We start from the raw sequence: 14,367 nt of genomic DNA, 5'->3' as shown, positions 1-14,367 counted from the left end.
CGTGACGCTATCACGCTCGGGTCACGTCCTCTCTCAAAGTTCAGACCGAACCAATCGATCGCTCAGCACTTGCGTGGATGGAAAGACAGGCTGAGCGCCGAATTCTTCGTCGGAAGGCTACTGACGAAGATATAGGCTAGGTAGCTGAGCACTGAGTTCTCCGATCGAACGACGTTGGCCTGAGGAGAATTTCGGGAGCGGTTGAGGAGGATGGCCGGGATGAGTGTGAGGCCTCCCGGGCTGGGCTCTTCCTGAATATGTCTTTGCTCCGCCGGGCTTTCCCCTCTGGGGTTGCTGCCAAAGCTGCTGCCCGGACCAACCTGTGGAGCTTTAGCCTGGCAGCCCCGGGGAGCCCGGTGAGTACCAGGCGACCTTCCCGGTGTCCTTCAGTCCTCCCTAGTCGCGAAGTAGGGAGCGCATCGGACTCTGCTGCGACCTCTGTGCGCCAACCGCGGCTCCTGCCGGGCCCTTCTGGCTTCCAAGCACGATATGTCTTAGCCTAATGGAGAATAATGTCACCCCGATGAATGTGTTAATAGGCGCAGCAGATCCCACGGTGGTGATTTGAAAACGTGTGGGCGAGACTGAAATCTATTGCCGAGGAAGTGGAATAATTTCACCCCGAAACGGGCAGCAGTGGCAAGCTCGTCCCATGTTTGGATTCTCTGCGCTCTTGTAGACTTTAATTTTCTTAGACATTTTGGCTGATTTGGTTATCTGTTCAGATATTTCTACACTTATTAAAATCTTACACGTTGAGTATGGTGTGTAGCCTGGGTGTAATATTTTGTTCATTTTGTCTATGTTTGATTGATTGCACACTATACCTGCTTTCATTATATATATAATGAAAACAGATGTAATGAGCAATCAGTCAATATGTATATTGTGTTATTTATTTATCTATCTCCCCTCTAGTTTAAAAACCCGAGGAAGGAGGAAGAAAGTGAAGGTGGCAGGGGTTTTTTTTGACACTTTAGGACAAGTGGTCTTAATTTGTGGTTTGGGACTCTTAGGTTGGTCTCCCTTTTTCCTGGGGGGGTCTGCCTTTTGGAAGACATAGAGGAAAGACATCCTGCCTTTTGCTGATCTCTGTATCGTACATAATGGGAACAGTGAAAGGAGATCACTCAGTGGTGTAGGGGATACTTTTGTGGCTCTGACTCATGGCACGTTGCTCACTGTGGCACATCTCTTGAGAACTGGATTGGTTTTCTTGCCCCAGCTCTTCTGGTCTGCTTATCATTACTTGTGAGGTCTACAGTCCTGGTTCCCTCTCATATGACTCTGTCAGTGAGTTCCAGCTTTGGAAAAGTGGAAAACCATTACTCTGACATACACACAAGAATGCAAAATACCACAATTGCCCTTCTATTTCACCCTCCACACCATATCCGTTTGTAGTAAATGATTTCAAAGTCAGATTTTATTATTGTGGTCAATGGCCAACAACAACTTATTCATGGTGTGTTTTCTGCAAATTGTATTGCTATTAATTTTGTACATATATACAAATGAGCAACAACAAAACATCTTGGCTACCCTAATATACAGCTTCCCTAAGAGCTAAAAACCATCAACTAGTGAAGAAATAATAGGCACATTTAAAAAAACTTACCTATATTATTATTATGTTGTCCTGGGAACTCTGGTCAGTTGATAATGAGCAAGTCTGAATGAAGCAAAATGGAAAGAAATTAGAAGGAAAAGGGAAGAAAAGAGGTTGGCCTTTACAGAACAAGGTTCCGCCAAACAAAAGTATGACTTACAGGATTTCCTTTGCTACTACCGTGTTTCTCCGAAAATTAGACAGTGTCTTATATTAATTTTTGCTCCCGAAGATGTGCTAGGTCTTATTTTCAGGGGATGTCTTATTTTTCCATGAAGAAGAATTCTGGTGCTCTGATATTCTGTTCGGCGGGCATGCTTCCAACCAAAATTTTGCTACGTCTTACTTTCGGGGGAGGCCTTATATTTAGCACTTCAGCAAAACCTCTACTATGTCTTATTTTCAGGGGATGTCTTATTTTAGGAGAAACAGGGTATAAGTGATCTCCAGCATTCCTTTAACCATTTTCACAATAATGGAAAGAAGAGAGCGATTATTTTTATTTATATCCTGCTCTTCTATCCCCCCAAAAGGACCATTTGGGTAGATTTTAACAAGATATAAGATACAAGCCACCCTGGTGAGTTTATGTCAGACTTGTATTTGTCTGAAGTGGCAGTTTTTTCATAAAACTGAGATTACCTTTCAGAATATCATGTTAGTTAAGGGCAGTGGTGGGATTCAGCAGGTTCGCGCAACTTCAGCAGAACCGGTTGTCAAATTGGTGCTTGTAAACAATCAATTGTTAAATTATTTGAATCCCATCACCGGAACCAGTTGTTAAATTATTTGAATCCCACCACTGGTTAAGGATTATACCTATTAGAAATGGAAAAGGTATTTATTTTCTGTTTCTGGAATATAATGCAGTTATTTCTTCTCAGTTATTTCAAAGGAATTCACACAACCAGTCTGGAGCATCAGAGTCATTGCCAGAGGAACTGAAGGCACGTTTGCAAAGTGGACCTGATTTGCAGGACTTTGTGTCTGGGGAGCTTTCAGACAAGACTAATTGGGCTCAGTATAAAGGCAATTTAAAGCGTCAGAAAGGAGAAAGGTAATTTAAAGGAAGTTCTGTTTCATTCTGCTTTCCAATACTTTCACAACCAGCTGCAATTTCAGGCTGTTGACATTACAATCTGAAGTTTGCCTCATCTAAATTCAATGTTGTTTGTTTACCAGTTGTTGCTCTGCCTAAGCAAAATGTCAGCTTTTTAAGAAGCACACTTCCTAGGATAAAAACAAGAGAAGAATATATACACTAAAATAATATTGAAGCAAAAATTGGTGCTGTGAACTGTGAGATAATTTAGTGCCGCAAACTGTTCAGTTTTTTAGCTATCTGCTGACATCATGTAGGTTATAGGTTGGTGTAAAAAAGTGCAAGAGACAGTTTTTAGAAATCTTCAGAAACTCCTTGCCTGGCATGAATGCTTTTTCCAATTGACATGGAAGGCGCCATGGCTGAATAACAAAACGAGAGTGAGAATAATGTTTTTGTGAAATAGATGTTTTATAAATCATTTTTAAATGACACAGAGTAAATGTTGTGCTATTTCTACTTATAATATTGTTCTAGGCTACGGCTACCTCCATGGCTGAAAACCAAGATCCCAATTGGAAAGAATTATAACAAATTGAAGACTACTTTGCGAAATTTAAATCTCCATACGGTAAATCTCATACCTGTTAAATTCTGAGTAATCATGAGTCCTGCTTGTGATTTAGGCTGTAGCACACCTACTTGGAAGCAAGTTCCATTGCAGTTAGTGGGAATTGATTGGAAGTAAATTGGATTCTGTTCTTAGAATCATAGGCCCCTTCCGCACACGCAAAATAATGCGTTTTCAAACCACTTTCACAACTGTTTGCAAGTGGATTTTGCTATTCCGCACAGCTTTAAAGAGCACTGAAAGCAGTTTGAAAGTGCATTATTCTGCATGTGCGGAATGAGCCATAGGGACGTTAGCATAATATCCAAGTTTTTTTTCCAGACCTGATAGATCCTGTACTAGTAATAGTGACGTGTTGGTGAAGCTACTGCAGAAGTGTATTCCTAGTAAAGTTGTTGGTATTAAAACCCACCCCTGAGCAGCTTGGGTCCACAGTATGTTTGAACCAGAATGCCTGCTTCAAGTGTGAAAAGACACACAAGATATTGCTTTTGGGGCCTGTCTGTTAGTTCTGACTTGAGGTATGGCAGACATGACGTGACAATGAATGGAGAAAGGGAAAGTGTCTGCCAACCCTGTTGGGCACTTTGGGTAGTTGTTCTGCTACCACTGGCCCTGTGCCACAGATTATGCCACTGCATTAAAACTGTGACCTCTCACAAGGTCATCATTGACTTAGAAGTCGTATTTTAAAAAGACACACGGCACACATGTTCTTGCTCCACTGTAAACAGCTATTTAATTTTTACTGTAGGTATGTGAGGAAGCACGCTGTCCAAACATTGGGGAGTGCTGGGGTGGAGGAGAATATGCTACTGCTACAGCAACTATAATGGTAAGCTGACTTCTGGCAGCAGAATATTTCACTAAGATTGGTGAATGTACCCCTTTTCTTGCTACCATTGATGTTCCATGAGATAGTGCTCTTGAGCAGCAAAGACAGCTTAAAAGATAAAAAGACTGAAAATATTTGGCTACTGTTGAAGTAATTTTAGGATACTTATCACAAAATTTAAAAGTACAAAATACCTGAGCCTGAAAGTTCAGAATGGCATGCTAGAAGAGGAGTAATAAAAGACGCTCTTGAGATCTCCAAGGTGGGGCACTCCAAAAGAGTATGAAAGGAAGTGTCAGTTCAACCTAAAGGGCAAGAACAAAGACCAACAGAATATGGAATGTTCAGAAAACTATCCTGGCAGACCTAAGAAGGATTGTAGCATTAAGCCTAACTAAGTAAAACGCCCCAAAATGTTAAATGATACACATATTCTCTTTCACTTAATCTGACCTTATTGAATGCCAAATTAGATGTAAACAAGAGACTCAAACATCTAATTTCCTTGACCTATTCAAGCATAAGACCATCTTAAGAGGGCATTTAAAAGAGAATTTCCTTTTCCTCTAAAACCATAGTTTTAGACTTCTTATTGTTAATATAGAAATCCTCCTTAGAACAGTAACGTGTAAAATTCTTAATGATCTCTGGAGAGCGAGTGTTGTGTAAAAAGCTTTCTGCTGTGTTTATTCCTGTGCCAGAACAGTACCAAGTGGAAAGCATGGGAAGGAGCTACGTGACTTTGCTATGTCCTTCTAGAAAGGGATCTCATAATCAGTGTTCCAAGAACTCCTTCTTAAGCCTTTGACAGTATATCAACCAATTCTTACTTTGTATGAATGCTGTGGTTAAAACTCTCACATAGTCAAAGACCATTCTTGCAATGCACTCATTAATTACAGAGCCTGCCTAGGAGGGACAGACATGGAGTGCCCATTACCTTAAATCCTAGAGAGGTGTGATGCTGGCATTGGGAATAACCACATCATCCAGCCCTCCTGCGTGATCTTCCTGTTTGTATATGTTGCCAGAGCAGTGCAAATTTTTGCAAGCTAAACCACACCGGTAACAAAAGAGCATGCCTTAGGTCAGATTCTGCAGCCGGTTTTACTGCAAAGTTGTATTTGCGAGGCAGATTTAAAAAATCCATTTGCGAGGCAAGATTAAAAAAAAAAGATGTTCCTCAAGTGCAGTGGAGAAGATTTTTGATGCCTTGTCTTACCTGCTGCTTGGTTGCTGCTCAGGGTTTCCATGTACCATTTGTCATATCAGCCATACTGGGAAACCAGAGGCGGACAACGGGGTTGTTCCAGTCTTCAACTATGTTGCTTTGCCCTCTGCAGTATAAAGTGAATTGATTTCTCATCTGGTGGCCAGCTATCAAGATTTTAAAAAATTTAAGTGTAGAAAGTTTGGCGATCTTCCTTGAATAACACAACTGCCATCCCTTTTCTTTTCCAGCTAATGGGGGATACATGTACAAGGGGCTGTCGGTTCTGCTCAGTCAAGACCGCTAAAAGTCCGCCTCCGTTAGATCCCGAGGAACCATATAACACAGCAAAAGCAATAGCCGAATGGGGCCTGGATTATGTTGTGCTGACTTCCGTGGACAGGGATGGTTAGTAAGTGTGCATATTTTCCCCCAAGACAAAATGCATGTTTTATGTATGCATGTCAAAGGCCCCTTCCGCACACGCAAAATAATGCATTTTCAAAGCACTTTCACAACTGTTTGCAACTGGATTTTGCCATTCCGCACAGCTTCAAAGAGCACTGAAAGCAGTTTGAAAATGCATTATTCTGCATGTGCGGAATGAGCCAAAGTCTCATTCTTTAATGCTTATTTAAGGTATTTGTAAATCATGAAAACAAATATTAATTGTCTACTAAATTGTAACAGTGATTATTTTATACAGTTGATACAAACTAAATAACAACTACTGTTACATGTATAGGAGTTTCTCTGCAGCTACCATTCCAACACAAAAGCTAGTACAAAAGAATTTCTGATGTTTCTGTTGCAGTTCCATGAAGAATACAAATATCCATTTAATGAAATAAAGTAAATTCTCACAAACAGATAGTGGACGTAGCTTGGAATGTATTCCTAATACCACTTTTTTTTTCAGCAGTATGGAATGAAACAGTATATTTGAAATAAGATTTTAGGGGTATAATATTGAAGTGTATGTATTTTTAAAAACTCATCTAGGCAATTTAAAGCACTGCAAAGAAAATGAACAGTTTCAGCAATGCAATAAGTTCATACAGGCTGACCCTCATATTCATTAACTGAGTCTTCCAGGAAAAGGTGGGGTATAAATGTAATGTAATAAATAAATAATTAACTGCATTACAAATAGTCCCCATTTTGCAGTAAATTTACTCTCTTAAATGCTGCTTGGATAATTAGCCAAGGAATATGGATCTATCACTACTGTTATTGGCTGGGAGCCAGAATAGCATTTCCACATGTGTAAGGATTTCCTCCCACAAAACACATCTTTCCCATCTTCTGAACCCAGGAGCTCAAAATGCTTGTGAGGGGACAGGATTTCTGGAGTTATTTTGACTGCAAAAGGGGAAAGGTGGTGATGTTGTGCAGAGAGACATTGTTGCACCTGTGTGCAGAAACACTTCATGGAATCTATGCCACTGTATCTCCTCAATATTTAATGGGATTGGATTGAAGCTATGATGAAGGACAGCCTGACAAATTTGTCTCAGTTTAAAGGGGAAAAAACCTAGATGGTGTCCAGGTTATTTATTATATTGAAAAGAATCCCAGTGTTTTTACAATATTTAGAATAAAATGTGCTGATGAAATGCTATTTTGTGTTTAAATCTTACTTAAGTAGTGAAATGTGCGAAACATTGAGTCTCTGAGAAAGGCAGACTAAAAATAACGTAAATAAATTGTATTTTCATTTCCCAATTTCACCTTCCCTTGTATTTTTCTCATTTACCAGACATTTTCCATGCATTGTTCAAAGTTTCAATAAAAATTACGCAAATAAATACGAGATGTTAATGATTAGATAGGGATGAAAATTAGATAGCTGAAAGGTACACACCAGTGTTGGTCTTGGGAAACATTTATATATGCTACCTTGATTGTGTGAGAAAGGCATACAGGTTAAGCAGGACATTTTCAGTCTGGTATCTTGCCGGACCAGATAGCCACTGCAAATGCCTGTTAACACATGGAAGACACGCATACCTTAAAAATTGTGCAAGACCAGCAGTGTAAACCTGTATAGAGTTGCTATAGGCTACGCTCAACGATTTCAGCTGAATTAGACAGGCATAACTTTGCATAGGATTGAACTTCAAAAGAAGTTTAGCAAAGAGTCTGCAAGTCATGTCATGCAAAAGCCAGAGTCTCCTTCGTTGTTCCTAACTTCTACGGGCCCACCCCACAATGATCCTCAATTTAAATTAAATTGTATGCAACAGTGAACATCTAGGGGACATAATGGATGAGAATGCCTGTTCTTATGTACCCCTCCCATCCTCCATGTATAGTTCTCACAGGAGCACATCACCTTGCATCTGAATGCACATCATATTACAGATGCATCTCTGTACGCCCAACCATTAATAGGCTGTATGTGGATTTCCTGATCTTTGTTGTATCTCCCTTGGGGAATGATGCACCTGTATGAAATGCCTTTTGCTGAGCTGCCCAATGGTTTTAGTAATTTTATATATTTTTGTGAGCTGTTTTGTATAGAAAGGCAGCAGGTCCCCCCACCCCCACCCCAAACACACTATGGCACAATATAGATACTTGTTTTGCATAAAAATGAATTCCAATTTACTATTCCTAGATATTCCTGATGGTGGAGCAGCGCACTTTGCAAAAACAGTATCGCACTTAAAAGAAAGGTATGTGTGAGTTCTGTGAATTTGCACGTAGGACTTCTCAAAAAGATTAACACAGTATTATTTTTCAGTGATATAGCGTATACATGCTTATTTTTTATCCTTTGCTTTTCAGGAATCCAAAAATTCTAGTGGAATGTTTAACCCCTGATTTTCGAGGAGATCTTCAGGCTGTGGAGAAAGTTGCTCTGTCAGGGCTAGATGTATATGCCCACAATGTGGAGACAGTTCCAGAATTACAGAGGTGATGAAAGGTGATAAATATAAAGATAGGTTTAACACAGTGAAATATTCTTTAAAAGAAGATGAAAAGGACACTTCAAGAATATATTGGTTAGTGGCACTGCCTGCTTCTGTTTACCAAAGAAGTTGTGTGTATGGAATTGGGATCTGCAATTTGAATAGGATTTGGGGTACTGTGTGGTTTCTGGGCTGTATGGCCGTGTTCTAGCAGCATCCTCTCCTGACGTTTTGCCTCCATCTTCCTCTGAAGATGCCAGCCACAGATGCAGGTGAAACATCAGGAGAGAACGCTGCTAGAACACGGCCATACATCCTGGAAACCACACAGCACCCCAGTGATTCCAGCCGTGAAAGCCTTCGACAATACATTGAATAGGATTTCTTTGTTTAGCACATGACCAAATTCCATGCAGGCTCTGCATGTACGAAGTCAAAGCTCTGGAGCTGCATTTGTTTTCTGTGCACATTAGGGTGTTCCCCATGTACTTAGAAGATGATTCTGTATATTACATAGAATTGCCTTCTAGTTTTACTGCATATCAGTTTGGGATTCTGTCCTGGAGTGACGCTTCTGCTAAGGGAGTGCTCATTCCGAAGATGCCTCCTTCTGTGAGGAAAGGAAAGCCATCTGTGCTGATGATTATTCATGCAGGCTATAACTCCCCAAACTTAAAGGGTCCACATATTGATTCCTATAAATTATGTTCAGTGCAATCCTATAGGAACACAATTTGCTCATATAAGTCATAGAATCCAAAGTAGGACTCTGAACAGGCCTGCTTTGGGTTTCATTCTTTGGCTAGACGCTTATAAACAAAACTGCAGGTTTGGCATGCCATGTGTATTGGTTATTCGCACCAGACCATTTGCCCATTTTAATCAGCAAATAAATAATTTGCAGGAATTGTCACTGTAAACATGCATATATCAGTCGTCTCTGGGAATGTGTGTTCTCTCTGCCATTTTTCTAAAGGTTTCTTCGTCTGCCTCAGGGCAGGGATGATGTTTCACTTGCCTGAGACACAAAATGTATGCTAGAAAGATTGGAGAAACCCCATGTAGGTAGAGAACTCAAGAACCAGGGAAGTAAAAGGTATACATTGCTTTTATGAATAAGCAGCTTTTGATCATATTTATCATTTTTGTGTTCCTTCTTATTGAAGACAAGTTCGAGATCCCCGGGCCAACTTTGACCAATCACTGAATGTTTTGAAGCATGCCAAGAAGGTGCAACAGAATGTAATTTCCAAAACATCCATCATGCTGGGTCTGGGTGAAACAGACAAACAAGTGCTCACCACCTTGAAATGTAAGTCAGCCATCTTCCTTGTGTGCACAGGCCATGCTTGGAATGGAGTAGAGGCACTGGTAGAACACAGGTTTCAAAAGATGGTGTGGTGAACTGTTCGTTCATAATGGGACTTCCAAGGCTCACTTCTTCCCAAAGCATACCATCGCACCTTCTGTACACACTTGACACATACATACAGCAATATACCTTCAATCACTGGGAGCTTTTCCGTCGTTTTTGGAGCCTTAATCTTAGCTTTGGATATGGTGCTCTGTTGGAAGGGATTTTATTCTTTTTTGTTCTTAATTGAATGAGTTAAGGCTGGTAGTTGGACATGCAATTACTTGGAAGCAAGCTCCAGTGTAGTCAGTGAACCTTCTGAGTAAAGGTGCTTAGGATTAGGGTACTAAGCAATACCATACCAAGTTATCCTTTTTATCTTTCATAGTATTACGGGAAGCAGACGTGGACTGTCTAACCTTAGGACAATATATGCAACCCACAAAACGTCACTTGAAGGTAAAAAGTGTCATGTTTTTGTATTCAGAGTAGATTATTGTGTGACAATTGCTCTTTCTGCTTGATGATCACGGTTGGCTCATGGAATGCATGCACCAGCTGTCATCCACATGGGATGTTTCAAAACTTGTCTCTGATGCATACTGGGTTTCTGTAAATGTGCTGGTAAATGCATTAGTGGAACTGTGTAAAAAGAGAGGACCTATTTTGTACAGTCTCTTATATAATAAAGTCTCCTAAGAAGTTTTCTGTGAAATTGTTAACACAACTTAGAGTCTATCCCCTATGAAACGAACAGTACAATCTTAAACTTTATTCAGAAGTAACTCTCACTGGGAACACAGGCCCAAGCACCAGTATGATTAACATTGAGGTGGTTGCTTGTATTCATTGAGGCCAGGAAAAAATGTGCTTCTGGATTACTAGATCATGATCAGACGTATTTTTTCTTTTCCAGGTAGAAGAATATATTACACCCGAGAAGTTTAAATACTGGGAAAAAGTAGGAAATGACCTTGGATTCCATTACACAGCCAGTGGGCCTCTTGTGCGCTCTTCATACAAAGCAGGTGAAATATTGATCTTTGTTTGTAAAGTAAGGCTAAAAATCTATCCCCTTCCCCTCAAATCCAGGTAAGAGCAATGCACTTTTAGGTACTTAGAAATTATATTTCTGATTTTGCAGTTTAGCTGAATAGCACTGGTTATAGAAAACGTTGCCTGTCCCTTAAGAATCTGCTTAAACATTTAATTGCACGTCTTAAGGGGTAACGGGTATGGTCCAACAAATAAAGTTGTACAAATTCCATTCAAGTCAGTGGTTTCCATGCCAATACCATTGGGCAGAAGCACTACATGATGAATTCTGGCCAGAAAGAACATTCAGTTACATTGTAGAGTTGACCGCTTTGGCCATGACATGCAGACTTGTGGTTTCTGTTGCCTTTTAAATCCTATTACATGCATTGTGCCTCTTGGCAATAAAATATCTTCCACAGAGCTTAAAATGGGATCTATTTTCAGTCATAATAATTTTCAAATCACAGTTCTCTAATATAGTTTTTAGCATCCACAGTGGATGGTACAAAAGCTGGTATGAATTCCTAGGGTTGCCATAAGTCGAAAGCAACTTTCTGGCACTTAACATGTCCACTCATGAATTATATAAACTAATTGTTAGCTGAACAAGGCAAAGTTCAAAGACCAGTTCACGATTTTTTATAAAATTCACTTTGCTTTGTGGCTGCAGCACAATTTTAAAGCAGCACAAGGTTGGCAAATAATTATTTGCTGCTTGGTTATAACTGATTCTCACTGCATTTTCACCTGTTTTGTAGGTGAATTTTTCTTGAAAAACTTAGTAGAGAAGAGGAAGACAAAAGTGATCTAAAACAGCAGATACCTGGAAGAAGTGCAAATACAGCTGCTGGCAGCATGATGAAGGAACTGAGGGATGTACGTTCATCTGGGTTTTGTGAACCTCAGAATTAAACTTAACTTTGAAGTATGCAGACTGTCTTTGAACTCTTATATATTTTACTATATTAAGGCATGTATGTAAATGACTTTGTATTATATTTAGAGATCAGTCCTAAGCAAGTATGCACTTATCTTTTATTTAATGGGCTTAATCCCTGGAATGTACTCTTAGGATTGCAGCCTTAGATTGCCATTTAAATTCTCAATATTTGCAAAATAGTCATGAAATTAAATCCTTGGATGGGCACTGTATCGATCATTTCTTGCTACAGTGTTAAAAGTGCACCCATGTTTTCAACCTTTCATTATTTTACTTTCTTTACCTTACGAAAGTGATCTGAATCATCATATAATAATATCAAAAGGCAGAACCCAGCCAATGATAGATAAATGCTGTTGATTCTGGGGGAGGACAGTTAAACATGTATTTAACCGGTCCATTGAAATGAGACGTAAGCCCTTGTATCTGTCTGGATTGTTATCACAGAGTCCCTGTCATAACTTACATCTTTTTATTTAACAATTTTTCTAATACTGGTGTAATGCTGTGTAGACACTGCACTGTGAGCTGTTGGATCTTACTGCCAGATGACTAGAAATGGATGAAATGCTGCTATGCACAGTGCCGGCAGTGTGAGCCAATCCAAACCATTTTGTTTTGTGCATAGGTGAAAGATCAGACATGAAGCCACTTCATTGCAACTTTTCTGTGGAATAGTCTTATCTTCATCCACCAGAAAATGACAGTGACATTTTCTTTGCAACTGTTCCTGGTCCTGAAAGTCACACAACTTTTAAATTTCAAAAGAATGGCATATTTTACTAATGCAACGTTTTCTTTATAGTTTGTGGACATATTCACTGCCTTGCTGGACTTTGGAGAGGTAGTATGATGACTAACATACTATTGCATTCGCAATTCGGCTTTCTACCTCTTTCTCTCCCCCACCTGCTACTCTACTATATTCAGCAAGAGTAAGTCCGTATTGGTTGTGATTAACTCTTAACAGTGTTGAGACCACTCAAAAGATTTATATCCTCAAGATATCATTTGAACATCTGTGGTTGATTGGCAGTATTTACACTGTTTAACAAGAGTAGCAGTTTTGACACAGCTTTTTTGGTTATTCAAGAGGAGGCTCTAATGCCATTTTCCACTCATGGAAAAAGTTAAGTAAAGAATTTGCCTGCCACCTCCTTGCATATGAAACACAACAAAGTTGCGTTGTCTGCATGTACTTACATTTTAGAATAGACTTTAGAATAGAAATAGTTGATTACAGATTGATTTAAGGATAATGTTGTTCCGTTGCATTCGTAAAATAGTGAAAACAGTCAACTGTGGCTCCTTCACCTGACTCCAGCATTTGTTCCTATCGGTCCTTCTCAAGTGACCACTACTGAACTGAAATACCAGTTTCAGAATACATCCACAGAGTGGTGCAACTTTTTACCACATTTCCTAACCCTGAGCAGGGTTGCCTGGATTCCTCTGATAACTTTTCATGGGTTTCCCTTCTTCCCCTTACTGTCTTTTTCTGCTGAGCTGGGAGAGGAGGGAATAGCATTTTTCAGAAAAGATTTTATGACAGCGCCTCATCAAGCTATTTAATAGAAGTTGCTTATTAACACTGGGAGGAAAATCAACACAGCAGGTTAGTATCAATATGAGCGTAAAATTTATTGTTGGTAATCACAATGAGGTAGCAAGCATGATTAATATACAACATTTTGCTCTGCTAGAGTCACAGGATCTTTGTTTCAGCATCCGCTGTCAAAAGATCAAGGGAAAGACACTTTCAGCGGCTTGGCTTTGTTTCCGTCAAGTGTTTCCACTTGAGCTCGTGTAGATTTATACATTACTTATGGGACATAGCAATGGGTCAGCTTTTGTGCCAGAGCTCTGAGAGTAAGTCCCCCCCCCTTCCCATCAAGAAAAATGGACAGGGTCATTGATCTGAGGCTTTTTTTAAAAAAGGCCATTCTGGAGGGTAGTGCTTACCGGTGATCACCACATCTGGTGTTCCTAGATGTTAGAATATAGGGAAGCAGTAAAAGAGTGGCGGGCAGGTGACGTGTACAACCATAATATAAATTGGGAGGGGGTGGACATTACACAGCCGTTTATGTTACGCAGCTTGGAATTCCAGTTCCATAGCTTCTAATGTAGCCTTGCAAATAAGGCTGTAAAAGTTACTCGCCCATATTTCTTTCACAGGCCAGTTGCTTAAATGAAAAACAAAGCCAATTCCCCCCCACTTTACAAAAGCTTCATTGCCGAGAGCATTCTATTTACCTCAGGTATCCAATTTAGAAGAAGAGGAGTTTGGATTTATATCCCACTTTTCTCTCCTGTAAGGAGACTCAAGGTGGCTTACAAATTCCTTTCCCTTCCTCTCCCCACCACAGACATCTTGTGAGGTAGGTGGGGTTGAGAGAGTTCTGAAGAGTTGTGACTAGCCCAAGGCCACCCAGCAGGAATGTAGGAGTGCAGAAACACATCTGGTTCACCAGATAAACCTCTTTCGCTCAGGTGGAGGAGTGGGGAATCAAACCCGGTTCTCCAGATTAGAAACCACCTGCTCTTAACCACTACACCATGCTGGATATGTGCAAACTTTGCCTAAGGTAGGCTAAGCACACAGGTCAGAGGAATTGATAGAGAAGGGTTAAGAACAAGTGGCTTCCCCATACAGCTTGCTCTTTTCCTCTGATGTGGCTATTGCTTTTGAAAACACATTACATGGGTATGCAGATGCTGCCTCTATCACAGTCACTGGTATTTACAACAGGTTCTGGCCATTTATAGTGGTGCTGGACTCTTGACCATTTT

At 40.1% G+C, this 14,367-nt stretch overlaps 1 protein-coding gene across 1 annotated transcript; it reads left to right on the top strand.

Annotated features, from left to right (window-relative positions):
* Positions 1–121: 121 nt before the first annotated feature.
* LIAS (lipoic acid synthetase) lies at positions 122–11,562 on the top strand. Its single transcript, XM_048509333.1, has 11 exons — positions 122–356; positions 2,494–2,666; positions 3,189–3,282; positions 4,037–4,117; positions 5,579–5,735; positions 7,948–8,005; positions 8,118–8,246; positions 9,409–9,554; positions 9,985–10,055; positions 10,513–10,624; positions 11,393–11,562. The coding sequence occupies exons 1-11, from the start codon at positions 258–260 to the stop codon at positions 11,443–11,445; spliced, it is 1,173 nt and encodes a 390-aa protein (XP_048365290.1). The 5' UTR covers positions 122–257; the 3' UTR covers positions 11,446–11,562.
* Positions 11,563–14,367: the final 2,805 nt, after the last annotated feature.

This window comes from Sphaerodactylus townsendi, linkage group LG10 (assembly GCF_021028975.2).
Source record: "Sphaerodactylus townsendi isolate TG3544 linkage group LG10, MPM_Stown_v2.3, whole genome shotgun sequence".
In the NCBI taxonomy this organism is placed as follows: Eukaryota; Metazoa; Chordata; class Lepidosauria; order Squamata; family Sphaerodactylidae; genus Sphaerodactylus; species Sphaerodactylus townsendi.
The sequence above is the reverse complement of the archived record's forward strand: the minus strand, read 5'-3'. Positions and strand labels throughout refer to the sequence as shown.

Excerpts from the sequence above, each read along its gene's own strand:
- LIAS (XM_048509333.1), top strand. The coding sequence starts at position 258 with ATGTCTTTGCTCCGCCGGGCTTTCCCCTCTGGGGTTGCTGCCAAAGCT. Across the intron at positions 5,736-7,947 it reads GACTTCCGTGGACAGGGATG|ATATTCCTGATGGTGGAGCA; the intron begins GTTAGTAAGTGT and ends TACTATTCCTAG. Across the intron at positions 9,555-9,984 it reads AGTGCTCACCACCTTGAAAT|TATTACGGGAAGCAGACGTG; the intron begins GTAAGTCAGCCA and ends TATCTTTCATAG.